The following is a 26648-nucleotide window of genomic DNA, read 5'->3' as shown; positions in this document are numbered from 1 at the left end:
CTCTCGCCTTGATTCTTACAGGATATTTTCAAGCCTTCTTTTAATATTTTATCATCATTCATTCATTTAAATATTCACCTTTTTGATATTAAAATGAACACGTGAGAGAGAATCATGAATTGAAAACGTATTTATTGACAGCCAACATATCTCCGTGTTTATTATTTGGCCCTTTTATACAAAGAACCTTCAATATTGCTGTAAGGACGACCTCTTCTCCCATTGGCCTTCCTTCCCGCGCTGGACAAACAGCTGGTGTTTGTGTCCTTGTCGTCCAACCGGCCGTCCCTCTTTCACACAGACACGGACTCGTTCACTTCCTCTCGTCTACCTCTTTGCAGCAGGGTCCCCTGGCGGATTGATCGGGACACCCTTCCTCTCTGGAAAACACTTTTTTCCCCCCACTATGCTTCTCTCCTGTTATCGCCCCCCCTGTGACTCATCTCGTTAGCATACCGCTGGCAGAGGACGACTCGCCGGGACTCGGGGAGGAAAACGTGGGGTTTAATGGCCCCACGCAGCTTTTCTATTGATCTGCTCCCCGCGTGTCGTGTACATCCGTCTTCTCTCTCCCGACGCGCTCTGATTCGCTCCTCTCTCTGCCCCCCCCCGTCCTCCCCCTCTGCAGACCCCGTCCCCGCCTTCAAATCCTGGCAGGACGACAGCGAGAGCGGAGAGGCTCAGCTCTCCCCGCTGGCCGGCCGCATGGTCACCCTCCCCCCCCTGCTGCTGCTGGAGGAGGAGGGCGAGGAGGACGTGGGGGAGGGAGGGCAGGAAGCCTCCCGCTCCCACCCTCACCTGCCGGCGCGGCGCTTCCTCGACTTCGGAGCGCACGGCGCCCAGCGGTTCCTGCAGCAAGACCTGGACGCCACCTCCCCCACCAAAGCGCAGAGGTACGGCGCCGCGGCGCCCCCGACCGCTCGCTGGTTTGCGCGTGTGTGGTTCGACCTTCACGCGTCCTCTGTCCCCCGCAGGCCGCGGCGAGCATCGTTCGGCTCCAAAGAGGCAATGAGAGGAGGCGATTCCGTGACCCATCAACTCACCAAGAAACTTCAGCACCTGAAGAAGAAAATCAAGCAGTTTGAAGAGCAATTTGAGAATGAAAGGAACTATAAGGTACAAGTAGGAGCGTGAACGGACTCTGGCGGTTGTTTGTGTTCTTGAGAAGCAATAAGACTCAAACCTGAAAAGCTAATGCAACAGTCTATTGACAGCACGTCAGACCTCCTGCAACTCTTTATATCTGAACTACTAAGATCATCTTGAAGATGGTTTCCTTCAACGACATGAGCTGATTAAATGTTTGTTGTGAATCGCTCTCTCTGCAGCCTTCTCACGGAGACAAGGCAGCGAACCCCAAAGTCCTCAAATGGATGACCGACCTCACAAAGATCCGCAGGCAGATTAAAGGTACGACAACCAGTTATTCTTCCTGAGTCTGTGCATCTGTTTGTGTGTGTGTGTGTGTGTGTGTCTGTGTGTGTGTCGGGATTGGAGTGTCTGTTCCACGCCGGACAGCTTGACCCCTTCCCACTCCCAACCTTTGACCTCTGTAAGAACACTGCATGCGTGCTGGTCCCACACACACATGCATGCACACACATGTGCCGGGGGGGTTGAAGTGGCTCCCACCCTCCAGTGTGCTGGTGCGTCCTTGTGAACCCACATTCATCACCTCTGCAGGGAGCTCCGTGCGCTGAAACGATGCACAAGACTTTACATAAACGGATGCATGACGGTTGCAACTCGACGATGCGCCATTTAAAAGGAACCTTTTTGATCAGGATTTGGCTGTTTCTGTCCTTCTATGAAATAATCTATACATTGAATTGATATAAATAGTTGTTTTGTGCAGCGTTTCACCGAACTGAGCGAGCCGCGTGACACCAAGTGGCCCAAACATTTCTCTCTCTCTGTTTCAAATCAAATCAAAATTGAAAACCAACAATAACGCGAGCACCCGCTCTCCACTTTCCTCCCTCCCTCCCTCCTCCTATCGCCCAACCGACCGATTGATTGATTGATTGACTGATCGGCCAACCAGGACGCCAGCACCACCTTTTACCCAGAAGCACGCTGAGGCACCAGGCTTTGCTCCATTCATACAGACGCCACCACGCTCCCTCCTTCCCTCCTCCCCCCCCCTCCTCTATCTGCTCACCTCCCCATCACACACTCACCCCCCCGCTGCACCCCTACTCAGGCCTGAGCTCTAGACCGTGTCACCTCAGTAAGTACCAACCCCTCCGTAAGTAGACATACACCACTGACCGTCACACTGGGGCGCCACTGTGGGAGCGCCTTGCTTCTTTGTTTTGGGTTTCCTGTTGAGACGCATGTTGGCACGAGACATTTTTACCGTGTGTCCCTCAAGAAAAGTGGAGGGGACTTTTATCATTTCCTACTTTTAGTTGTATGTGGACTGTTTTGCTGATTAAGATGAATTTCCATATTACAGTACTATTAATCCTCAAATAATACCTCAGAACTATGTGGAACTCTGTCTTCACATTGGGTTCTCCGAGCCTTTATGCTTGGTTGTGTTTGGGTTGTGAGTGAGTGCGTCGCGTGTGTGTCGCTGCTCATTGTGTGAGTCTTTCTCCTCGTTCTGTGACTGGCTGCAGGTGTGTGTGTGTGTGTGTGTGTGTGTGTGTCAGACATCATCATCATCAAGATTTGTGATTTTCTCCCCTTTTCTCGTCATGGTTCCTTCCTCCGTGTCCGACCCTCTCTACCTCCTCCCCCCCCCCGTTGGTCTCCTGCCGCCTCACCCCTGTGTTCCTGCCTCCCCAGACGCCAAACACCGAGCAGAGAGCGAGCTCGGGCCCCAGACCCGTCCTCGGAGCAACACCTTACCCAAGAGCTTCGGCTCCACGCTGGAGCAGGAGGCGAAGGGTCCGGGTCCCACCAGGGAGGAGACGCTGGAGCTGATCCAGCACCGGGTCAAAGGGAAGCGGCAGGAGGACGGCTGGCCCGATGACATCAAGGTCAGCAAAGGACCGCGTCATTGCAACGACGATCAGTGGACGTCACAAGGGATTGTTTGTGTGGTGGTGATGGTTTAAATGAAGGGAGATTAAAAAAAAGTCCGATAAACGTAGAGAATAATCCCACTGAGTCACATCCTGCCACCAACACACCACGTGTCTGTGCAGAAGATGACCAAGGAGCAGCTGTCCAGTGAGAAGACTGTCCTTCAGAAGAACCTGCTGCACTACGAGGGCCTGCACGGTCGACCGGTGAGTTCGCCTACATCCGGACTCAAAGGCCCATTCAAACCGGTCCTAAGCGGTTCTTCTCTCTCAGGGGACCAGAGAGGAGCGTCTGGGGGTGAAGCCTCTCTACGACCGCTACCGGCTGGTCAAGCAGATGCTCACCAGAGTCAGCATCACACCGGTCACGGTAAGGGGACGGAGCGCGGCGGCTATGGCACCTCCTTAGCTGGTTCTTGTTAATGTCCTTCATGCTCCTCTGCTTCTCCCCCGCAGGTGTCCCCCTCCAGTAAGAGGAGAAGTCAGACCCTGCAGCCAATCATCGAGGGAGAAACCGCTCATTTCTGGGAGGAGATCAAAGAGGAGGAGGAGGAGGAAGCGGAGGAGGGGCAGGAGGAGCGGAAAGAAGAAGAAGAAGGAGAAGAAGAAGGAGAAGGAAGGGAAGAACACAAGCAGCAGCAGCAGCAGGAAGAGGAGCGGGAGGAGGAGGAAGAAGAGGAGGACGAGGAGGAGGAAGGAGAAAGCAGCGGCGGGGAGATGCAGAGCTCCGAGGTCATCATGGCCGTCGACCTGGTGACCTCGTCCCAGGGCTCGGGGAGGAGCCAGAACCATGGCGACGGGCAGGGCGACTGTCCAATGAGAGCCACGGCGGAGGAGGGGTCGGGGAAGCTGGCGCTCGACCTGCGGCTCTCCAGCTCCAACGCCTCGTCCATGTGAGGGAACACACACCTCCTCTAATCTCCTTACCTGGACCTGATCCCGGGCTTCATTCACATATTTCAGTTCTTTGGGCCTCCGTCAGTGTAGAAACGAGGCAGCAAATGTTATTTAGCGGCTCATTTAACAGCTTGAATGTGTGGGTTTGATGTCATGGCAGCATGTGTAACCTCGTTGTCTTCCTCCAGGCCAGAGCTGCTGGAACAGCTGTGGAAGGCCAGAGCAGAGAAGAAGAAGCTGAGGAGGACCATCCGAGAGTTCGAGGAGGATTTCTATCAGCATAATGGAAGGTAGGCGGGAGATGCACATGAACACCAGGCTGATGAATGCTGGGTAATCTGTCTCCGTCCTCTGAGGGACGACAGCAAAAGTCTCTTTCACATGTAAACGATCCGATTACTGAAATGATTCTACTGCTGGGCTCTCTGTCTCCCCCCCCCCCCCCCCCCCCCCCTCCCCCCGCTGTAGATATGTGCAGAAGGAGGACCGGGTGCCGATGCTGGAGGAGTACAGGGAGTACAAGAGGATCAAGGCCAAACTCCGCCTGCTGGAGGTGCTCATCAGCAAACAGGATTCCTCCAAATCCATCTAGCCCCGCCCCCTCCGACACCAGCTGTCACCACACACATCAGCCTCTCGCCAGTGCCTGGAGGACCCGCCCAGGACGCCATGACCGGGTGAAACTAACGCATCACATGACTTTGCAGGAAGCGGAGACCCACACTTCATGACCTCCAGCTGCTCCGCTGCATTGATGTCGTGGAGAAACGAGCAGAAGGACCCGCTGGTCCAGAGCCATCGTTTTAACTAAAGCCCCCACCGAGTACTCCTCAACGAGTCCTCAGGAGGCTCAGGGTTAAGGAAGCTAGTTTACTTCTGACCAGTTCCACAGGATGTCTGTTGTCTCCTGGCAGATAGAAAAAACACCTTGTTTGCTTTCAAGAGCTTTATCGGCCTAATTCTCCAAATCTTAACAAGAAAAAAGTAAAAGGACGTTTTTAGTTTGTGACACTTTGATGGTTCTTTGTGCGTTGATGGATTAGCAGATCTGTGCACATTTTAAGCATTTTTATGACTTGATCAGTTCATTGATTTTAGAGATTTATGATCATTTATTAATACTGATTTCACGAGTTTGTTTGAAGCTCTGACTTGAATACCTTTTCCCCATGACATGAATGCAGCTCCACCCGTTAACCTAAAATCACTCCGTCAGCCACATCTGGTCCTCAGCTGCAGTTTGGAGACACGGAGACACAGGAATCGTCTTCTCTGTGTTTTGACTCATCTCATCGTGTCACAGAAACAACATTCAGACCTTTTCCTTTCAGGACCTTTTTTCATGTTTCCTTCCTTTTGGGACAGCTCGAGGACACCCGTCACTTCAGACACTTTATTTGGGACGTCTTATTGTGTGAGGAGTCCCTCCGTGGCGCCAGGTGATGGATTCTTTTTGTTCTGGGACACTTGGCTCAGCATTGTGGACGCTTCGCCCCCCCCTGACTGATTTTAACCTTCATTCAAAATGAGTTTCCTCGTTTAAAAGAGAAGAAAAAAGGTGTATAATACATACGTGTTTGTGGATCTGTTTGTGAAAACCTGATTGTCCGTTTTGTTTCTTTCTGTTCTGCGTCTTTTTCTTTTTGACAATATTTGTCGAATAAGAACACAGCGTTAGAAGTTAGTTTTCCACGAGCTTCTCAGGTCGTTTTCCACTCAAACGTCTGATGTCTGATGTCACTTAAAGACGCTCATAGGAAACAGTCGTACTCTGAATAGAAGATTTGAGGATGCAGCCGAATAGATTTGTTCTGGACTTGTTTGCTGCAGGAGGGTTTGGAGGGTCCTAAGGGATTCTGGGTAATAAAAGCTGTGGACAGGAGCCAGTATCTGGTGCGCTGAAGGCATTTTGGTGACAGGAAGTGGACGCGTGACCTCGTTGGTGTCATTGGGACCGTTACTGAGTAACTGATTCATCTCCCTCCTGCTTGGTCGTATCACACACACACACACACGGTGGTTAGCGCGGGGAGGGGCGGGCTTTCAGTCATTTCCTGCTGGCAGGTGAAGGGCGTGCGAGGAGGTTGGACCTCGTTGGTGTCGTGTGATTTGGAGGGAAACGCTTCAGCAGCTTTTGGCTCGTGAGACGTTCAATGCCAATAAGACGAAGCAGCGCTGTGTGACCATGTGAAATCAAAGGCTCTGTCTTTCCATCTTTTTAGTGTCAGTGACGCTTGAGGAGAGTACGTGGGGGGGGGGGGGGTTGATGTAAAAAGATGTTATTTGCACAGCATTCACAGAATGCAGCTCTTTGTGTTTTCATTTATTTCTAAAAATCAAGCACTACTTCTATACAAATATAAATATATAGTGTAAATAAAAAAAAACACCTGAAGGAATGAATGTCAGAATTGTTTAAATTATTTCAAACATTACATTTGATCCCCTTTGGTTCATAATATTTGTGATGCCCCGAGAATGTGTTTTTTAATGATAAATATTGCTATAACTATCATAAGCATTACTTGTGTGTTATTATAACCCTTTTGTAAGCGCAGCTGTAGAAGCAGTCCTGTAGTCAGCTTGCATGGCCAAACCACCGTGTGAAGAACATGTTTATGATTTGTGCCATGAAGAAGCAGCAATAATAAAAGTTTTGCGTGGAGGTTTTACAGTGTTGGTTTGTGGGTAAAAGTGCAGGATTTGACTGTGTGAATAATTGAGGTACAACACTATTTTCTGTTGGTTTTTTAGCTCAACGCAGGTGTCGTCTGCTAAATGTTCACGTTGCGCTGCTGAAAAACCAAAATAAGAATAAGATTTTTAGGCGAATAGGGATTGAAAAGCCAGCCAGATGTGTCGTATCTGAAAACGTTTTAGTATTTATCGTCAAACGATCATCGCTGGATTTGATTGGCGCCTCAGTTCCTTTCTAACATTTATTTACATTGTGCCTGCGACCGAGTGGTAAACGTTGTCGTGTGTCTTTGTGTGTACACAATGTTCCCTCACACGCATGCTTGTTACACACATCTGGAATTCACAGCACACACTTCTGTCAAAGATGCAAATGATCTGACCTCCAACGTCACTTTGACTCCTTAAATCTCATCTGAAGGACAAATGGTGACTTATGGATGGAAATGAGATACTTTGGCATCTTTGATAGTTTTGCTGTAAATTCCTCTGAGCAGAGATGATTCCTGCAGGTCTTTACTGTTAATACTGTTTAATCACATCAATATACTGTATGCGTGTATGTATCTATAAATGTTTTCTTACTTTGAATGATTTGTTTGTTCATTAACAAAAAGCCTGGGCAAAATACAATTAGTAACAATTATACCCGAAAAATAAAATTTACAAGCTTGCCATCAGTTCTCTTGAGTCTTAAATCAAATTATCCAGCAATAAACAGTTATTGTGCAGCTTTGTTTGAAACATCTGCATGCCCATCAACATCTGTCTCTGTGCTATCATTACTCTCCATATTATGACATTATTATTTCGATGCACTCACTTGGAACAACTTGAACAGCATTAACTAGTTATAGCTATAATCCACAGGTCATGACAGGTCTGAACCATTGAACGTCAGATTCGTAATGCTTAAAAGAAAAACATTGCCAGACATGATGAAATTACAAAATTTAATATTGAATACATTTCCACCTCATGTAGTTTTACATTTCAGTTTAAAGGATTTCTTGCAGCAGAAACGTGCTTCAAGTTTGGCAAAAAGGTTCAAACCACGCGATCAACAAAATAATTATTACATTATCAGCTGTCAACTTTACTACATCCACAGTATATATTAAAATATACATTATTCACCAAGAACGCCTCCAAGTTCAAGAATGAAACCATCTAAAGTTATTGATCAGATTCCGACACGAGGGTTCAAATAAAATGTCTTTTATACTATTAAAATTGCTCAGTAATTTATGCATTTTAGTGCCTGTCAAAAATGACCAAAAACAGTGGTATTAATCTCAATGCATAATTGTTAACTAGAGGAACTATAAAGTGTCCTGACCTCACACAGAAGAGAACTTAAAAGGGGTCTGATATCATGATTAGGGGCAGCGTTCATTCATTCGTCAGTGAAAATGTTTGCGACTAAACAAACAAGAACAGAACGTGCTTCAAGTGTTGCATCCATCATTTCTGGAAGATCGTAGGCAGAAGTGATATTTAGGCTGAAAGTTCATACAAATCGCTTTCCTTCAAAAGCTTTGGCACCGCTCGGTCCCCCAAAACCCAACCCGGCATCGACTGAAGGGAACCAAGCAACGCGGGAACCTCCCTTACGAATCAAAGCTGTGACGTCAAACCTTAAACCTGCTTCTACCATTTCAACTGAAACATGACTGTTTGCTTTGAAGAGATAAAATCACTCCAGAATTATTCTGAATGCTGTAAATGGCACATGTGTTTTACAATTTGTTGAAATGATTTCCCTCCCTTGAGTATGGGGGGGGGTACGTATCAGTCAGTGCATCAGTAGTGAGACTCAACCTCGTTAAAAACGACCTCCAAAAAGCATCAAAGGTCAGAGCGGCTTAGCACGTGAGAGACGTCCTACGTGGTGTCGGTGGGACGGTCGGTGGGTCTGCAGCAGGTCGGATGTGCCGCCCCCCCCCCCCCCCCCGTTAAAAGGCAGCCGGGGTTCGGCTAGCTGGTGTTTTAAAGTACTCAGTTCGCATGTCGGCTGATGCAGCCGCTTTTCATTTGAAAAGGACTCTCGAACCCACCGCCCCGTGGATTTGGTTTTGCATCCAGTGCAGCCGCGACCTTCGAAGGTCACGACCTCGCTCGGCGCGAAGAGAGACCCTACGAGGCCGCGTCCTCGCCCCGTTTGGAGCCGGTTCCTCTCGGGCGCCACGCGGCCACCAGACATCAGCGAGTCCTTCCTCCCCCTCCTCCCTCGGTCATAGCGGCTTGTCAATCACTGCAACTCCTGCGGGCGTGAGGAGATGAGAAGTGAGCGGGCGCGAGGCGGGGGCATTCTGCTGCGGGTTGGGGGGGGGGGGGTTACCTGCGTAGCTGCGTCCGTTGCTCATGTTGGTGGGAATCAGGCTCCACTTGTCCAACGCCGGGTCGTAGAACTCCACAGACGAGAGGTTGCACGAGCCGTCGTCTCCTCCGATCACGTACAGCAGCCCGTTGATGGCGCACACGCCTCGATGATGCAGCGGGGGACAGGGAGCATTATGGGATGGGAAGGTTGCTAGGTAGAAATATGCTACCGCGTGTATCGCCGCGGCAACAAAGGGTCTCCCCTTGTGCGTGCGTGTGAGATCTGACCTGCGTTGCGGCGGCACATGTTCATGTCGCAGACCAGCCTCCAGGTGTTGGTCTGCGAGTCGTACACCTCGACGCTCTTCCTCACCAGGGGGCCGTCGTGCCCCCCCGCCGCGTACAGCCGGCCCCCCAGCACACCTACACCTGGGCCAATGAAGCAGTGACTTTAATGTTTGTGCCACCGGGTGGTGCTGGTGCTCCATACAGATGAGTGTGTGTGTGTGTGTACCTGCGCCACTGCGCCGTGTGCTCATGTCCGCTACGTAGCACCACTGATCAGCCACTGGGTCGTACTCTTCCACCGTGCTGAGACACTGACGGGACGCTCCGTCGTAGCCTCCGACTGCGTACAACTTACCTGCACACACACACACACACACGTTATAAAAGGGGGGCTTCTGGGTTTGGGCTTTTCCTTTGATGGTCCGTGTGGTTCTGGTCTCACCGTGGACCACTCCTACGCCCACGCTGCTGCGCCTGGTGTTCATGGAGGCCACGTAAAGCCACTCGTTGGTTTTGTGGTTGTGGGCTTCCACTGTGGACAGACCTGGAGGAGACAAGAGACAAACAGACTCAAAGACACGGAGCCTGAAGCACATTTACATTTGACCCAGTGGGTCCGTTTGTTAGAGAACGTGGGAGTGATGAAGGACTGTGGTACTAACACACGTCACAATAAGTAGCGTTGAATGGTGTGTGCGTGTGTACCTATGCTGCCGTTGAAGCCCCCCACGGCGTACAGTAAGTCCCCCAACACGGCGGCGCCCAGAGTGCTGCGCCTCTCCTGCATGCTCGCCACGGCGCTCCACTGGTCCTTGGCGCCGTCGTACACGTCCACGGTCCGCTCCCGCAGGGAGCTGTTGAAGCCGCCGACCGCGTAGACCCGCCCCGCCATGGAGACCACGCCTGAGCGGAGGGGAAACGACACCATGACGTCCTGGGAGGGGGGTTCCCAAACCTTTTAATCGCTGCGAGTCAACGGATGGTACAGACCGGCCCGGCAGCGCCGCGAAGGCAGGTCCGCCACTTGGTACCAGCGGTCCTCCTGGAAGTCGTAGCCCTCCACGCTGCGGATGGCCTTTGGCGCCTGTCCGCCCACCACGACCATCACCTGCAGTCACACGGGGGGGAGGGGGGGGACATTCGGTCATTCGCAGAACGCATGGTTCTGTGCTCCTGGTCCGCGATCGTTCTCGGGTACCTTGGGGATGCTGATGGGGGTTCGGGGGCGGGTCCGGTCCGTCTTAATGAGGTGCCGCTGGTCGGCCGGCAGCAGGTGATACTTCATTGCTTCTATGAGGAAATCTTTACAGGTGTTGTTGTTCTTTATCAAAGCTTCTTCCTCCACGATCTGAGGAGGAGCAGCACGTCCATCAGGGAGACGTCACATTTACACGCCATCCAACCCGTGGAGGTGATCTCACCTGGACCAGGTAGTCCCTGGGCAGCAGCGGCAGCCTGACGTGCTCCATCAGCGTGGGCATGTGCTCCAGACGGGTCGGCTCGTCGCACTTGATCCACGAAATCATGGCTTCAAATACCTGCAGGACAGATGAGGAGACCGAAATGAACGGTAAATGTGTTTAAGGGACTATTTGTTGGGACAGAAATATTCAGACGTTTACAGTATGAAGTGTGTGTGTGCTCTCTCTCTCTCTCTCTCTCTCTCTCTGACCTTCTCCTCCGTGGTAACCGTCAGCTTGTCGCTGGAGATGAGGCTGCACACCTGCTGCAGAGAAAGACCCAGGAACTCTTCTCCCTGCACCACGTCGGAGAAGTGCTGCTCTGAGGGACGAAGCACAAAGTGAGCGCTTGCGCTCACGAGCTCAGCGACAAGCGACCACGGCGCCTCGCTGCCGCTTCTGAAACTGGGTCAGCGAAAGCGGCCGCATCAGGCCGATGGAGCAGAAGCTTACCGGCGTACGCGTGGGACTGGTCCAGGAGCTGCGTGCACGTGTGCAGATCAGCGAAGGCTCGGATGCCCAGACAGTTGGTGGGGTGGAGCTGCGACTGGAGGAACTCACAACAAACCTGACGCACGTCCATCAGCTGGAGGAGGCTGGCTGCAGGCAGCAGGACCTGACACGCAGAAAGAGACTTCTGGCTTTTATCAATGAATCAAAGCCAAAGAACAGGTACAACTAACACCTCAGGAGAACATTCAGGTTTCATTGATTAACCAAGCTGCCATTAGTTAGCAATCAGTTCGCCTATAATCTCTAAAAACTACATAGAAGCTCCAAGTTGTCAATACAGCGAGCAGAATATTGGGACGTTGTGTGTGAACGTTGTTCAGTTACAACAACCTAAAACACCACGCGCTGCCACATTCACTCCCTTCAGCCGGGACACCAGCAGAGGAACGTCCCAAAGAGCCGACTGTCTGCTGCAGAGCGACACAAAACGCTCACGTCACGCGCTCAACAGAGAGCCAATCGGGGAGGCCGCTGGTAACAGTGGGCGGATTTCCTGCCTCTCTGCACGCACACTTCCTGTGCCGATAATCAGAGGAAACTTCCTGCCTGCAGCAGTGAATCACCGGCTCCTTCAGATGCTCAGTCTGAAGTCCCCAAGAAACCAAAAGCGTGTGAGGAATCGTTTTCCTTCTTCATGCGTTTGAAATCCTAAAAGAATGAACCTTCTGGTTCTTTTTCCCCCTGGTTTGGTGCCGTAAAAAGCCTCAAAAAACAGATGACCTACGACCGACCCACGGACCCACCACACGGAATCTCTCCTGAGGTGGAAGAACATAGAGATCGTTTGCATGCGCTGTGAGCTCAGAAGCAGAGAGCAGCTACCAGAAGTTTCCTTCTGCACAACAAGGAAGTGCTGCAAAGAAATGTGACAAAAACATGGGGTTCCTGTTACCAACGTTGTGACATCAACAAAACCAGAGCAGGAATGAAGGTAAAAGCCAAATGAAAAAAGAAACAACATCTGGTGAAAACAGGAAATCACTTTCACTTCCTTCCTCCTGGAAGCAGCTCGGCTCACTTTGGGTCCAACGTCCTTTTGTCTTCTCAGCGGATTCAGACGTGTACAACTGGACACGCAGCTTCACGCACAAACACTCACCTGGACGTTGTCCTCGGTGACCTCTATCTCAGCCGTGTAGATGTAGTCCACCAGCTTCCTCAGGGTCTGTCCGTCCACCTCTCTGATCTCCACCTGATGGGCTTTGCTCTCACTCATATCACCTGCAGAGCACACGGCCGGGTGTCAGACACCGAGCTAACCGTGGAGAGTGTGTGTGTGTGTGTGTGTGTGTGTCTACCTGTGAACATGGCACAGAAGTAGGGGCTACAGGCTGCCAGGACCACCCTGTGCGCCGGCACTAGGACGCTCCCGGCCACCAGCTGGACGTCACACAGCAGCTTTTTACTGGAGTACAGGGACAAAAAGAGTGTGTAAGGGTCTGAAAATATGCATTCAGGAGCTTCTTCCTACTAAAAGATGATGATGGACGAGAGAGAGGCGGATTTATCGTAAACAACTGAATAAATGCTTACGGTCTGTCGAGGGGAAGGTCGGTTTTTGCATCATTGTCAAATAAACATTACATGGGACCTCACCATTATCTACGCTGTGAGGATTTCTATTCAACGTCACACACCTGCGCAGGTCGTCCATCAGCTGGAAAGCCTTCCTCATGTGCGTCTGGTTGAACGTGTGCATCCCTCCGTTCACCGTGTCCTCCTCGCAGTCCGCGTTGCCGACGGGACGCGGCGAGGCCGGGGCGGCCGCCAGACTGGTGGGACACGAGAGACGTGGATGGACGTGGACCAGGGGGAACAGACGTTTACCCCGTCAGAACGCACTCGGGTTCAGCCGAGAAGACCTTCCTCAATCGAAGGAACCAAAGGGCAACCAGGCTGCCCACTGATGTTTCATATGTGGCTTCATTCTTTAAATAGGACAAATGTACCAAATAAAACCAGCCTTCTTCTTCAAGGCTTCCCAGGTGACACAAAGGAATGAGGACAAACAAAAACATTTCCTGTTGCATAATGTCTCATAAAACTTCTGGGTTTTTTTTTTTTAACAAGCCCCAAGAGAGAGCGCTTTTGAGGCCACGTGAGTTGTGTTGATGGAGCTGACGGAGACCTGCAGGCACCGCAGCCTGAACAAGTGATGCAGCACTAACAGGAGGAGGTGTTAACAGCAAGTGCTCCTCGACTCATCAGCTTTAAATCATACATGTGGGGGAGAGAGGAGGGTAAAGAACCCTTCTTATTTAAGGTCGAAATTTAAAAAAAAAAAAGAGAATGCAGTTTGTTTTGAATCTGTTGCACTAGCTGTTAGCACCGCGGATGGCTGCTCTGCTAACACGGGCTGATGAGAGCTTCCGTTGACTGCCACATCGACAGGTTCTGCGAACCAGTCCCCAACAAGTCCACGACCAGGTCAAACGCGACGACCCGGTGTCCCCGACGTCTACGTGATCACACGAGGAGTTTTGGTTTGCGAATTAGCCGCATCGGCTGCGGCAGCCGAGCCAACGGCGCTAGCTAACCGAGGCTAGTTAGCCAAGCGGGGCTAACGCCAGCTGGAGCCGGGGGGAGACAGCGGCGGAACGGACGGACGCGGGAGGCGCAACATGTCACCCGACAGATGTAGAAGCAGCGTGAAGCACAGCTTTGCGAAATAATCCCCGCGCCCGAGCCAACTCACCCCAGCGACACACCGTCCATCCTCCCGCAGCCGGGCTCCACAGCGGGCATCAGCGCGGCGCAGAGATCGTGTGTCGCCGCGATCGATCACTCCGGAGTGAAAAAAACAAAACAAAAAAAACAAGGGTGTGCATTAAACTTCAGGAATGAGTGACAGCAACCAAAAGAACCACCCGGGAGATAAATATGATTGTTATCTTTTCTGGAACGTTCCAAGTCATAAAGGCTGCAAAAACAATAAAATGAATTACAAAGGAAAATTAAATAAAAATGCATACACAGAGAAATCATTTTATAAATATTTAACCCTGTACATCATCACAACATATTCACCAATTTAACATGTATTTCTTTGCAATATTAATATTGTTTTAATATGAAAAAAACATTTCTAAATAGATATTTTCCCATATATACCTGAACAAAAAAAAACACTTAATTGAACAAATTATCGGTAAACAGAGCTGCTGTGATCAACGAGGAACCAAATGACTTAAAAGATAACATTTTAAATGTAGTTCAATTCTAATTTGTCAATTGATTTATTGTGTCATGATTACCGGGGGTGTCCTCAGGATTAATGAGCCAGGATCCTGAAACTGGAACCACAAACTGGTCTTAATGACAGGGTTTGAGCCTGCAAATATGCTGTGTATTAAATATTTTCTTTGTATAACTAATCTTATCAAAAATACCATCTTTACACTGGTTACCCGTTTTTAAAATATTTCCCATGGTCAAGTTATTTGATATACGGCGACATTTATAACTGTGCAAAACTCAACTAGTCATTGGGAAAGGAGCCTTTACTGTCAACTAGTCAATCATGGAGTAGCAGCATTCTGCCTTTAACAAGAAAACCCCTAGCCGCTCAGTTCTTTCCAATCAAGGCTCCAAAATTATGCTTCATGTAATTAGTTTATTGTACATTTGCTTCAAAACATCTTTTCATTATACATTTCTCCTCAAATTAAAACCAGTTTAAGATGCCTTAAACTCTTCAGTACACTGAAATAGGGTCAGAGTGAGACCCCTGCAGTCTGCTACAGGGAACCCTCGTATTTATGATTTAATCCCCCCCATCGAAATGTTTAAAGAGAACAACCGAGTAGTCAAACATCTGCACTATTAAACCCATTAGTTCAGATTTGGTGCACGGGGCTTCTACCGGGAGTCGGTATAAAATGGCCGAACAAACGCGCAGGTGTGGATCAATAGCGCCCCCTACTGGCAGCATTATCAATGAGGATTAAAACGCATTAAACGCTCAACGTACGCCACACAATTCGAATCAAGACTGGGAGATTTAATAGAGTTTCAAAACATTAAAAACTTTAATAAAAGCAGAATCAAAACATAAAGGGTGAACTGAAAACATGGATTTTGAAAACAGTTTTAATCTAAACAAAAAGCATGTAATGGGACGGGTGGAAAATGTAATTTACAGATAACAAAACAATTCGTGACATTTAACAAAAAGGTACTTTGTCACGATAGTGTTTGGGAGAAACTCAAGCGATCGCGTCACGTGCTCCGACACTGCCAACAACATCACTTAAAACCCTGAGTTCATGATGCAAAAATAACACATCTGGCTGGTTTGCAAGACAAACAAACTCAATTGAGAAGCAGTGACTGAAATAGTTTACGGTTTTACAAATGGATCAAAGAAAGCCGCCCCTCCCGTGCCGAGACATAAGTACAATTCAACTATTCCCAAACCCTAGTTGTAAAGTCCATATGTGTGCTGGGCCGATGGGGGGCGGGTCAGGGAGGTGGTGTGTGTTGGGGGGGGGGTCCAGGACAGTTTCATTCTTTGTGTGGGTGATGGGCACTGCTCCCTTGACTGAATTCAACAAAGACCCATCACCCGGTGTGTGTGTGTGTGTGTGTGTGTGTGTGTGTGTGTGTGTGTGTGTGTGTGTAAATTCAAGTTCGCTGTAAATCAGAATGTACCCCATGAACACAAAAACGGGGGTAGGGATGGTGGGGGAGGCGCTTAATAGCCGCCGCTGAATCCACCACCGCCGCCTCCCCGCACGTAGCCCCCGCCGCCGCCTCCTCTGTTGTAGGGAGCCCCGCTCCGGTAGGAATAGTTGCCCCCCTTCACTGCGCCGTAGCTGGAGTGCTGCTGTCCGTAGCCATCCCCAAAGTCACCGTTACTGTACCCGCCGCCCATCTGCTGGTCGTATCCTCCCTCGTCGTATCCCCCGTAGCCACCGTACCCTCCGCCGCCGCCGCCGTTGTAGCCCCCGCCGTAACCGCCGTAGCCGCCTCCGTAGTTGCTGCCGTAGCCGCCGCCGCCTCCACCTCCGTAGCCGCCGCTGCCTCTGCCGCCGCCATAGCTCTGCATCCCCCGGCCTCGGCTTCTTCCGCGGCCGCCGGTGGAGATCTCCTGCTTGGTCAGGGCCTTCTTCACCTCCACCTTGTTGCCGCTGATGGTGTGGTACTTGGTGAGCACCGCTTTGGTGGCGGAGTCGGTGTCCTCGAAGAAGACAAAGCCGAAGCCTCGCTTCCTGCCGGTCTGCTTGTCGGAGATGATCTCGGCCTTCTCCACCACGCCGAACTGGGAGAAGTACTCGGTGAGGTGGTCCGCCTCGATGTGGTCTTTCACGCCGCCGACGAAAATCTTCTTAACGTTCGCGAGGATGTCCGGGTTGTTCGCGTCTTCTCGCGCTATGGCCCTTTTCAATTCCACGTCGTGGCCTTCGACGACATGTGGGTTAGCCGCCATTGCTGCGTCGGCCTCCTGCGGAGTCGAGTAGGTGATAAAGCCGAAACAGCGGGACCGGCCGAGCTGCTGGTTCATGACCACAACGCAGTCGTTGAGTATGCCGAACTGTTCGAAATACTTGCGCACGCCATCTTCTGTCGTCTCAACGTTCAATCCGCCGACAAACAGCTTGCAAAGTTTGGTAGACATGATCGAATCTCTTCGGTGGAGGGTATGCCGCCGATGCCGTCCGTCTTCTTCTTCAATGAGCAGCGTCGGGGCGGGCCGTTGACAAATAACGCCGTCGTAAGACGTATCTGTCGCTGATTGGTCATCTTGAAAAATATCACCGCTCTGATTGGCTGGCAAGAGAATCGTGTTGATGATGCTGCCTTCAAGTGCTGTCGAAAATCCCAGGTTTCATTGCTGAGGAGAAAGGGAAGCGTGAATTTTAACCTTCGCGGTAGTTTGTTAGGCACTTATACCGTATAAAGCACATTACTACAGCTATTTTCATATCAATTACCGTAATATTATACCTTAGCAACTGTACAACCACAACAACACAACGTTGATAATGCGTACTGAAATCAAAACAGACACCCTGCTTTCAACGTGGTGAGGCTCCTATGTTCTTAAATACACCGTCATTTTACTACATAACACAATTATACTCGTTTCAGAATTAAGAGTAGCTATTACAAATGCGGATTGAAGTGTATCCGAACGTGTTATGCCCATACACTGGCAAAATCCTTCTAATAGTGCCGTTGAATGACAACATATTACACATCATTTGTATGTATGTATACGTGTGTGTGTGTGTAGAGATTGACATTTTCTAGTGCAAATTTTAACAATGTTATAGCTATTAATGTTTTGATTTATGAACGACAAATTAACTATACTATTGACTGTAGCCTGAGCCAACATGTGGTGTGTGACAAGCTATTTGAGGAACCAGGTTCACACTGTTCTAAAATAAACTCTTCATTCTGCTGTATGTGTTAAACATGTGCTTCTCAGTGGCTGTGAACGTGCTATTGGTTTTGGCAAACCTTCACCTCATTGCTAATAAATACGACAGATCAGTCCTTTTAAGTTGTGAAATACAATGACAGTATTGTGATATCGGCTTTCAGATTAGTCCATCCAAAATAAACAAATCTAAAGGGGCATTACCATACAGGATACAACATCCCCTAGTCCAAAAGAAAAACACAAAAAACAGAACAAACGTAAAATAACTCAAAACAGTGGGCTTCAACTTTAACGTAATGCCCTCCTAACAATGTATTATTTAGGTCAGGGATCACTTTTCACCGGTCAGAGCAATGATACAAAATGAAGCTTCAACACAGTGGGTAAAAAACACCTCAAATGTGTTTATATATTTGTCTTACGAATGTATAAATAGTGCTGACCTATTAAGCCTCAAAGGTCTTGGTGCAGGAATGAGGTAAACTCACATCTGTCTTTTCCCAGTAAGTGAAAATGTGTCTCTGTCCCCTCCCCCAAAAATGCTGGAAAAGATATTCCAAGTGCTTCTCCACTGAAGATGAATGCACGTTGCAACACGCCCTTGTTTTAAGCCCATATTCACTGTAGCAGCTGCCACCGGTCGTCTATGCGGCTTTTGTTGGGCCCAGACGTGAGCTGCAGTATCGGTTTTGGGACAACCATGACACGTTTTCTTGTCTTAATCAAATTGAGCGCTCCTCAGTGTTTGTGACTGCTGCTTCCATTTCTACCAACCTAAAAAAGGTACCAAGTCTTTCTTTAGTGGGTCAGTTTCATTTAAGATGCCCTCTCCAGTCAATTCAAACCATTCCACTGACCTGCAGGTAAGCCAACAAAGGTGAGCTGGTAAACAGATGAAGTGCCTTGAAAAAGCCAGAATACATTAGTTTAGACGTCAGTCTAAATACCAATTGGTGACTAAACGCATAGGGCTCATTTTTAACCGTCATAACACCTGCACAATTTTAGGCAGTTAATGAGACGGATGAAGGGGACACCCATCTTGGAATGGTCTTAATACCGGCAAGCCAAAATGGTCGCCTGTATCCAGTGTTAAGGATTGAAATGAACATGTACCTCAAACATTCTGAAGCCACACTCCAATCAGAAGAGTTTGTGGGTGAGAACAGGAGTATATCCGCCAACTTTAGATCAGTGATTTTATCAGCGGGACAATCAGATCCCCACCACCTTGTGACCCCCCCCCTTTGGACGGGTATCGGGGGCCACATGCAGCCAAACTATCCTCCATGTAAATAACGAGTCTCTTGGGTGTATAAAAATATATAATTTATTGTAGAATCATAAAAGCACGGCCAACATAAGCGGTCTCCTTGTCCTATGGGATGATCAGACATCGTCACGCACCAATATCCTAAAAAGAGGTAAGAACAAAAGTACAATTCAAACTCCGGGTTCCAGGTCAAAAATAACGTGTTACATAAAGGATGAAGTTGAGTCATGAGGTCTCATCCTCATTGCAGTACATCAGAAGGACGTGTAAAGGAACGCACCTCAAACATTACTTCTGTAATCAACCATTGTGTTTGCTTTCAAGATGGTGTGAATAAAATATTTCTTTACTTGAAGTTTAAGTGGCGGTTTTATTTTGCAATTCTGCACTGCAAAAGTTTCCTTTTCCCAAATTATGGGTAATCACACTTCTTACCAACCTGTATATGTGTAATAAAATTAAAATACTGTGTTTCTTGTGCAGCCATTTCCTCGTCTCTAGTTACAGGCACTATGCAGCAAACAACCTGTAAACCAACCGTCCTTCTGAAGATGTTGGATACCATAAATTGTCCACAACACCGGCGCATGTTAAGCCTCCGGGCTCTTGTCCTATTGGATCTGTTCACATTTCAATACCGCGTACTACAGAAAATACCTGTAAATAAATGTTCAGATCTGAAAAACCCAAGTGCAAATTACTCTCCACACAACCATTTACAGCACAAGAGTATGCTTGAAGTAAGATTTGAAATATCTAAAGAATAAAACAGAAAACTTTCAATCATAAATATAGTGTTTAATACAGAATAACGTAACCGTCAACCAGGCATTTAAAAAGCCTGTGTATAAAAATGTCAGTCACGTTATAATTGCTGTGTTATCAAAACTCCTAACTTCAATAAAACCTTCTGGAATAAAACCCGTAAAAGCTTTTAAAAAGTACACTGGACGATCCTTTGGTAAAACTGACTTCACCTGAGGGGGAGAAGGCACAACCGCTCTCTGGTACCCCGTCGGCGTGGAGACACACCCCATCATTTTCGGGGGTGATGTCATCGTGCCCAGGTTACCGTAGCAACCTGGAGGAGACGGAGAGAAACAGAGTGAGAAACTGGACATAGTAATGTTTTCTGGAAGAGACACCAATCTACTCGTTCCATTACTACATTAAATGGCGGAACAAAATTTGGGTCCCCTTCCGCCCACTTTAAAAGTAAAGACCGAATCAAGTAACCCTTCCCCCAGTTTTGTTTTGTAATTTAAGATTAGCTATATTAGACGCATTGAGCTTTGATTATAGATTTACGAGGTTTAAGATAATATAATGGCACACTTGTGCACCATCTCAGATATTCCATACATTGTTGACCAACACAGAGTGAAGACAGGTTGATTTACATACCTAGTTTGCTGGATGTGGATATCCTAAAGAGATATTTCAGACTCCTATCACAACCGACCCCAGGTAATCAACAGGGTCCTGATGTAGCCTACAAACAAACTGCTACGGCTATTATGGCTGGGATAGCATACTGGAATACGAGTAAGAACACACCTAATAGGAAGTAGGAATAATCAAAGATAAATATCAGAGCCCTCATGTCCACATATAAATATGTATTCAAATATGTAAAAGGAACAGTATTTAAAAAAGGCATTAATGCAACCACATAAGTAACACTGTCAAACCCTACAAAGCCTACATGCAATGGCTGTGGGTAGACTACAATGATTCTGGTATGGTTTCACCCACCTGAGAGTAAGGGAATAAACTGTGGGAGGCCATGTAACTAAGATCAAGATGATGTCACTTTAAAAACCTGTGGATGAACTTAAGGAAGCCTGGTTAAATAAGTAAAATAACTAAGCTAAGTGGTATAACGTTTTATTTAAAATGAACATACATAAGCATACCAAAGTGTTTTTTTTAACAGTAGGTTGTGTTCGCCAGACATGAAAGTATACAATATACATTAGATATTGCTACAGGTAAGAAATGAACAATACCGAAACTATCACTATGCGTGAGGAGAGTTTGAGTACAGGGTGGGGGAGGACAAGGAAACTGGATCCTGCAGTATCACGTTCCCGCCACAGCCGACTCAAGGATAATAAATCATACAAGTTGATGTTATCAGTAAAACAAGCTCTGAATTCCACAAAACATGCTTTCTCATCCTCATACATTGAAATCACACTAGGTTTACTCCAGAAAACCAAAAACGAGCCGTAATTGCTTAAAATATTAGGATAATCAGCAAAACAATCCTACATCGAAATTTGCAAAAAAAACAAAGTGAACGCAAATAAAAAATATTTCAACTATAAACGACTAACTAACCACGCGTTGGCGTGGGTAACGTTACATAATAAAAAAGGGGATCGCTGCTTTATTCTTCAGTTAAATGTGTCCTAGTTGAACGGCAAACTTCTGCTCGTTATTATCAGGCTTTTTCTGGGAAGTGACCTTCCTACCTGTTTGGGGGTCTGAGGTCTGGTGATTAGGGGGGTCTCTGTCCGTATCGCTGCCATTGTTGGATTTCACGGCAGACGCCCCGTTACCGAATTAGATTTTGGCGTCCAAAGCCTGGCTTGAGGGCAGATGGGGGAGGGGTGGTGATGGTGATGAGGGTGTAGAGGGGGGGGCGGTTGGTAATTCGCGTCGACCCCGTTTAGTAGCCGCCGCCACCATAGCCCCCCCGTGGGTATCCACCGCCGCCTCCGCCTCCTCTGTTGTAGGGAGCCGCGCTCCTCTGGCCGCCGAAGGGGGGCCCTTTCATGGGGCCGTAGCCAGAAGAGTGCTGGCCGTAGCCGCTGCCGAACTCGTTGTAGCCGTTTCCGCCACCGTAGCTCCCCTGATCCGCATAGCCGCCGCCATACGGCGCGCCACCTCCGTAACCGCCGCCGTAGCCACCACCACCGCCGCCATTGTAGCCTCCGCCATTTCCGTAGTTGTAGCCTCCGCCGTACTCCCTGCTGCCGTAGCCATTTTGATTTCCCCGCATGCCCCTACCGCCGCGGCCTCTCGGCACCATGCCGGGTCTGCCGGCCGCCTGCATCTCCTGCTTGGTCAGGGCTTTCTTCACTTCGACCTTGTGTCCATTGATGGTGTGGAATTTCACCACGACGGCTTTGTCTGCCGCGTCGTGGTCGGTGAAGTAAACAAAGCCGAACCCTCGCTTCTTTCCGGTCTCCTTCTCCGAGATCACTTCGGCCTTCTCGATCTCCCCGTACTGCGAAAAGTATTCGGTCAGGTGCTCCTCCTCGATGTCGTCCTTCAGGCCGCCGACGAAGATTTTCTTTACCTTGGCGAGCGCCTCGGGCTTGTTGGCGTCTTCCCTCGCGACGGCCCGCTTCACTTCGACCGCGTTGCCGTCGACGGTGTGAGGCCTCGCCGCCATTGCTGCGTCAGCCTCCTCCGGCGAGGAGTAGGTTACGAAGCCGAAACAGCGGGACCGCTGCAACTGCTTGTTCACGACGACAACGCAGTCGGTGAGGGAGCCGTACTGCTCGAAGTGCTTGCGGAGGCCATCGTCGTCGGTGTCAACGTTTAGACCGCCGACGAAAAGTTTGCAAAGCTGATCCGTCATCGTTGAACTTTGCCGCGTTGGGTATTAGTTGTAAGATGTGCTAATCTCAAAATGGTGGAAGGGTAGGACGCAGCTCTTATTTATACCAGACGCGTCGTGACGACACACGTACTTGACGCGACTCGGCCTCCTCTTCCGGTCCGCTGCTCTTTGCATCGCGGGACAAAAGACAACAGCTGCCTTAAAACGTATAAAATATGTAGAATTGAAGATACCATGAATGTAAAGCGGATTTTTGGAATTCTGAATAATAAAATGAAGCACTGTTAGTATTGATGAACGCAGTATCACTGCGTGTCACTGGCTATTAAAACCATCCATCAAATGATGTTAAAATTTCTAATAAAATATAAAGATAGTTACATTTCTGACGTGTAACATGATACATGATATCTCATAACGCCGCCTTAATAACATGCCCTTCTTGGTCTTTATTGAGTTAATGCATATATATATATATATATATATATATATATATATATATATATATATATATATATATATATATATATATATATATATATAAGTACATGAAATCAGTATACTGGGTTAAAATATGTCTATTTTAATGTGTATGAAAGGACAAAAATCTTATTTAGACTCAGACGTTTTGTGTTGTGTTAAGCACTGCACTTATGTAATTATTAAGTTGTTAAGCAATATGCTATTAATTCACAGGTTTTTTATACTTTTTAATAGTGAAATGTGGGGATTTATTTATTTTTCCAGTTTTTGCAACAGTTACTTGACATTTCTTTGGTTTGGGGCTGTTGGAGTAAAAGAATGTTAAGATGTCAAACTGGGTTTTATTTGGTTTATAACAACATTATAGAATCAATTTCAAATCCTTGAATTGAAAGGATGCTCAATAACCAAAATAATTGCTAGTTTTCTTCAAGCCCGCCAGTATTTAAATCTCATTTGAACAAGAAAGCCCACTTACTGGAGGCGTCTTTATCTCTCAACTTTTTTGCACAAAACCAAGGTTGAGTTTTACAGAATGTTGATTGTTGAGAGAACACCTGGAGAATATATTGTAGTGCCAAGTCTTGTCACATTTGACTACTTTTATTTGAATTTACCTTGCCGATGTATTTCGACATTATAGTGTACCTGAAAGCGTGTTCACTGCTAATCAGCAAATGCCCACAGAACAAAAGAGCTGATTACGCAGACGCAGTTTCAGGTGAGACGCACGGTTCATTTCCACGTCAACAGAACTGCAGAGTCGTTAATCTCGTCACACCTACCTGGGTTTGTGCTCATTTAAATGTCGGGAGCTCATTCAGCAAAGCAGACAAGACAATGAACCAAACTTCACTCCAATCTTTATGAGGCAGCTTGCTCAGAAAAACAATCCCTTTACCTAGTCTACACACACGAATACACGGGACAGTCTGTGCCATTACAGATGCAGTTCCAAATCATTGAAGGACACAAATGAGGCAACTTTTGGTTTGTCAATAAACACATGAAAGAAATTAAAGTCCACAGGTTGATCACGTTTAACGTTTTGGGAGCGCTATGGTGTGTCTGTTCAGGGGCACATCGTTGTTTCTTTTTTCAGGTCAGCGCTTACCCTCCAAGGAAAGGTAGGATTGTGCAACCAGCCTCTTAATGCATTGGTATTTAAATGAAGGTGTGCATGGAACAAAGTAGTGTGAACCTCTGCTCTGCAGCACAAACCCCAAAGAATAGAGCTCAACAGTCGCAGACCACAAGGCTGAAAATGTCACCACCGGCTTTCCCTTTATTGTTGAAAAATATTTGAATAAAAAGCAGGCCGGGTTTCATCTCTAAACATAATAAATATCCTAAATCCAGCGATATGTACTCGTTTAGTTGAAGGAGGGAAAAAAAACGGAGAACTGCAAATGGCAAACCAGAAAAACACAAGGAAGACAATTTGTTTCAAAAAAAAGAAAAGCACATCTGAGATGGTTGTCTTGTCTGAATATTGCGTAAATTTCATCAAGGAAGTAAATACAACACAATTAATATTACCAGCGTCCTCAAAGATGAGAAGTTTTACTGAACAAAGCAGTTAAGCCGAACGTCCGGTTTACAACACGCAAGAAAAGACTTGTTCAGCTCAGCGAGACTCTAGAAGGAGCGTCTTCGTTGTCGTTACTTGTCCAACACTTTAAAACAGGAGGATGCTGCATTGCTACCTAATATTTACATTTAAAAAGGAGCCAAACGCCGCCCGAATCAAGTTCCATTTGACGACCAAAGGGGGAGTGAAATGCAAAAAAAGGAAGGCAGTTAAAACAGGAGGCGTTTAACACCCCCCCCCAAAGAAAAAACCATGGCTAGAAGACAAAAGGATGTCAACAGCATGCATCACAGAATGAAATGCTACCACATGACCTGGAGGCCATGTTGCCCTGAAAAGGGCCCAAATCTGACGCTTTAATCTGGTTAAAGGAGTGAGTTAACACACTTGTGCACATGTTCTTTTTTTAATAACAAAGGAACACCACCAGTGAAAAGTCAATGTAACCTCAACAGGTTTTTATTTGTTGTAATAAAATCAAATAACTACTGAGCAGTATTTGCACCCCATGAGTCTTGCAGACCTTTCACATGATGAAACTGTCGATAGTCCCGCTGCTTGAATTGATCAGATGAATCAACTTATTCTTCTTTAGTCACAGAGTCCTAGAGAGGAACCCAGTTTCTGTGCAGTAAAATGGGGGGGGGGGGGGGAACTGGCAAACTTGCACTGATCCTGAATTGAGGAGGGGGGGGGGGGTTGTAGGAGATTCCAGGTGTGTCTGGGGGGGGGGGGGGGGGGGGCACTGGATCTGGGGCCGGGGCCGTATGCGGTCATGTTAACGCTCAGATGGCTGATCACATGATGTAGACCTTCTCAGCCTGAGAGAAGTTGAAGACTTCTTTGGTTCGGGGACACACCACTTTGTCATCTTGGCGGATGGACAGAAGGGACTGGAAGAGACAATAAGCAGCAGGTGAGAAATAAAGACGGAATAAGGCAAAACGAGCTTATGCTCAGGATGCTGATGGATACTCACATTGTAGCCGTAGACATATCCATTAGGCAGCATCATAGGGGGGTTGTTTTCATTCATGACCTCCCCAGAGATCTTGCAGACTAGCCTGGAGTTGGCGCAGTGGGCCATGGGTAGCCATAGCCATTTTGATTTCCCCGCATGCCCCTACCGCCGCGGCCTCTCGGCACCATGCCGGGTCTGCCGGCCGCCTGCATCTCCTGCTTGGTCAGGGCTTTCTTCACTTCGACCTTGTGTCCATTGATGGTGTGGAATTTCACCACGACGGCTTTGTCTGCCGCGTCGTGGTCGGTGAAGTAAACAAAGCCGAACCCTCGCTTCTTTCCGGTCTCCTTCTCCGAGATCACTTCGGCCTTCTCGATCTCCCCGTACTGCGAAAAGTATTCGGTCAGGTGCTCCTCCTCGATGTCGTCCTTCAGGCCGCCGACGAAGATTTTCTTTACCTTGGCGAGCGCCTCGGGCTTGTTGGCGTCTTCCCTCGCGACGGCCCGCTTCACTTCGACCGCGTTGCCGTCGACGGTGTGAGGCCTCGCCGCCATTGCTGCGTCAGCCTCCTCCGGCGAGGAGTAGGTTACGAAGCCGAAACAGCGGGACCGCTGCAACTGCTTGTTCACGACGACAACGCAGTCGGTGAGGGAGCCGTACTGCTCGAAGTGCTTGCGGAGGCCATCGTCGTCGGTGTCAACGTTTAGACCGCCGACGAAAAGTTTGCAAAGCTGATCCGTCATCGTTGAACTTTGCCGCGTTGGGTATTAGTTGTAAGATGTGCTAATCTCAAAATGGTGGAAGGGTAGGACGCAGCTCTTATTTATACCAGACGCGTCGTGACGACACACGTACTTGACGCGACTCGGCCTCCTCTTCCGGTCCGCTGCTCTTTGCATCGCGGGACAAAAGACAACAGCTGCCTTAAAACGTATAAAATATGTAGAATTGAAGATACCATGAATGTAAAGCGGATTTTTGGAATTCTGAATAATAAAATGAAGCACTGTTAGTATTGATGAACGCAGTATCACTGCGTGTCACTGGCTATTAAAACCATCCATCAAATGATGTTAAAATTTCTAATAAAATATAAAGATAGTTACATTTCTGACGTGTAACATGATACATGATATCTCATAACGCCGCCTTAATAACATGCCCTTCTT

At 48.0% G+C, this 26648-nt stretch overlaps 4 protein-coding genes across 6 annotated transcripts in view; 1 reads left to right on the top strand and 3 right to left on the bottom strand.

The window, feature by feature from the left end:
• Positions 1-7301, top strand: part of fam13b (family with sequence similarity 13 member B) — a 37672-nt gene extending 30371 nt beyond the window's left edge. For 2 of the 3 annotated variants that reach the window (XM_037460518.2, XM_037460517.2), the window contains 10 exons: positions 629-893; positions 975-1116; positions 1329-1410; positions 2045-2230; positions 2794-2987; positions 3156-3239; positions 3307-3402; positions 3489-3925; positions 4118-4219; positions 4398-7301. In XM_037460518.2, the coding sequence (XP_037316415.2) occupies positions 629-893; positions 975-1116; positions 1329-1410; positions 2045-2230; positions 2794-2987; positions 3156-3239; positions 3307-3402; positions 3489-3925; positions 4118-4219; positions 4398-4521 (1712 nt within the window). In that variant the 3' untranslated portion in view covers positions 4522-7301. The remainder of the gene's footprint in view (positions 1-628; positions 894-974; positions 1117-1328; positions 1411-2044; positions 2231-2793; positions 2988-3155; positions 3240-3306; positions 3403-3488; positions 3926-4117; positions 4220-4397) is intronic. The other variant, XM_037460520.2, reaches the window with a different exon arrangement.
• A 264-nt stretch (positions 7302-7565) lies between these two features.
• Positions 7566-14107, bottom strand: klhl3 (kelch-like family member 3). Its single transcript, XM_037460521.2, has 15 exons — positions 13905-14107; positions 12847-12981; positions 12508-12614; positions 12309-12430; positions 11150-11312; positions 10909-11018; positions 10658-10774; positions 10435-10584; positions 10227-10344; positions 9942-10139; positions 9679-9780; positions 9463-9591; positions 9237-9377; positions 8968-9111; positions 7566-8889 (listed from the first exon to the last, which is right to left on the bottom strand). The coding sequence occupies exons 1-15, from the start codon at positions 13952-13954 to the stop codon at positions 8861-8863; spliced, it is 1815 nt and encodes a 604-aa protein (XP_037316418.1). The 5' UTR covers positions 13955-14107; the 3' UTR covers positions 7566-8860.
• A 701-nt stretch (positions 14108-14808) lies between these two features.
• LOC119210475 (heterogeneous nuclear ribonucleoprotein A0-like) lies at positions 14809-21484 on the bottom strand. The gene is made up of 3 exons (XM_037460523.2): positions 21348-21484; positions 19848-19951; positions 14809-17042 (listed from the first exon to the last, which is right to left on the bottom strand). Exon 3 carries the CDS (start codon positions 16824-16826, stop codon positions 15903-15905), a length of 924 nt encoding a protein of 307 aa, XP_037316420.2. The 5' UTR covers positions 16827-17042; positions 19848-19951; positions 21348-21484; the 3' UTR covers positions 14809-15902.
• LOC119210476 (heterogeneous nuclear ribonucleoprotein A0-like) lies at positions 20742-26297 on the bottom strand. The gene is made up of 2 exons (XM_062558612.1): positions 25583-26297; positions 20742-22488 (listed from the first exon to the last, which is right to left on the bottom strand). The coding sequence occupies exons 1-2, from the start codon at positions 26220-26222 to the stop codon at positions 21545-21547; spliced, it is 1584 nt and encodes a 527-aa protein (XP_062414596.1). The 5' UTR covers positions 26223-26297; the 3' UTR covers positions 20742-21544.
• Between the last annotated feature and the right edge of the window lie 351 nt (positions 26298-26648).

Source organism: Pungitius pungitius, chromosome 2 (assembly GCF_949316345.1).
Source record: "Pungitius pungitius chromosome 2, fPunPun2.1, whole genome shotgun sequence".
Taxonomy (NCBI): Eukaryota; Metazoa; Chordata; class Actinopteri; order Perciformes; family Gasterosteidae; genus Pungitius; species Pungitius pungitius.
The sequence above is the reverse complement of the archived record's forward strand: the minus strand, read 5'-3'. Positions and strand labels throughout refer to the sequence as shown.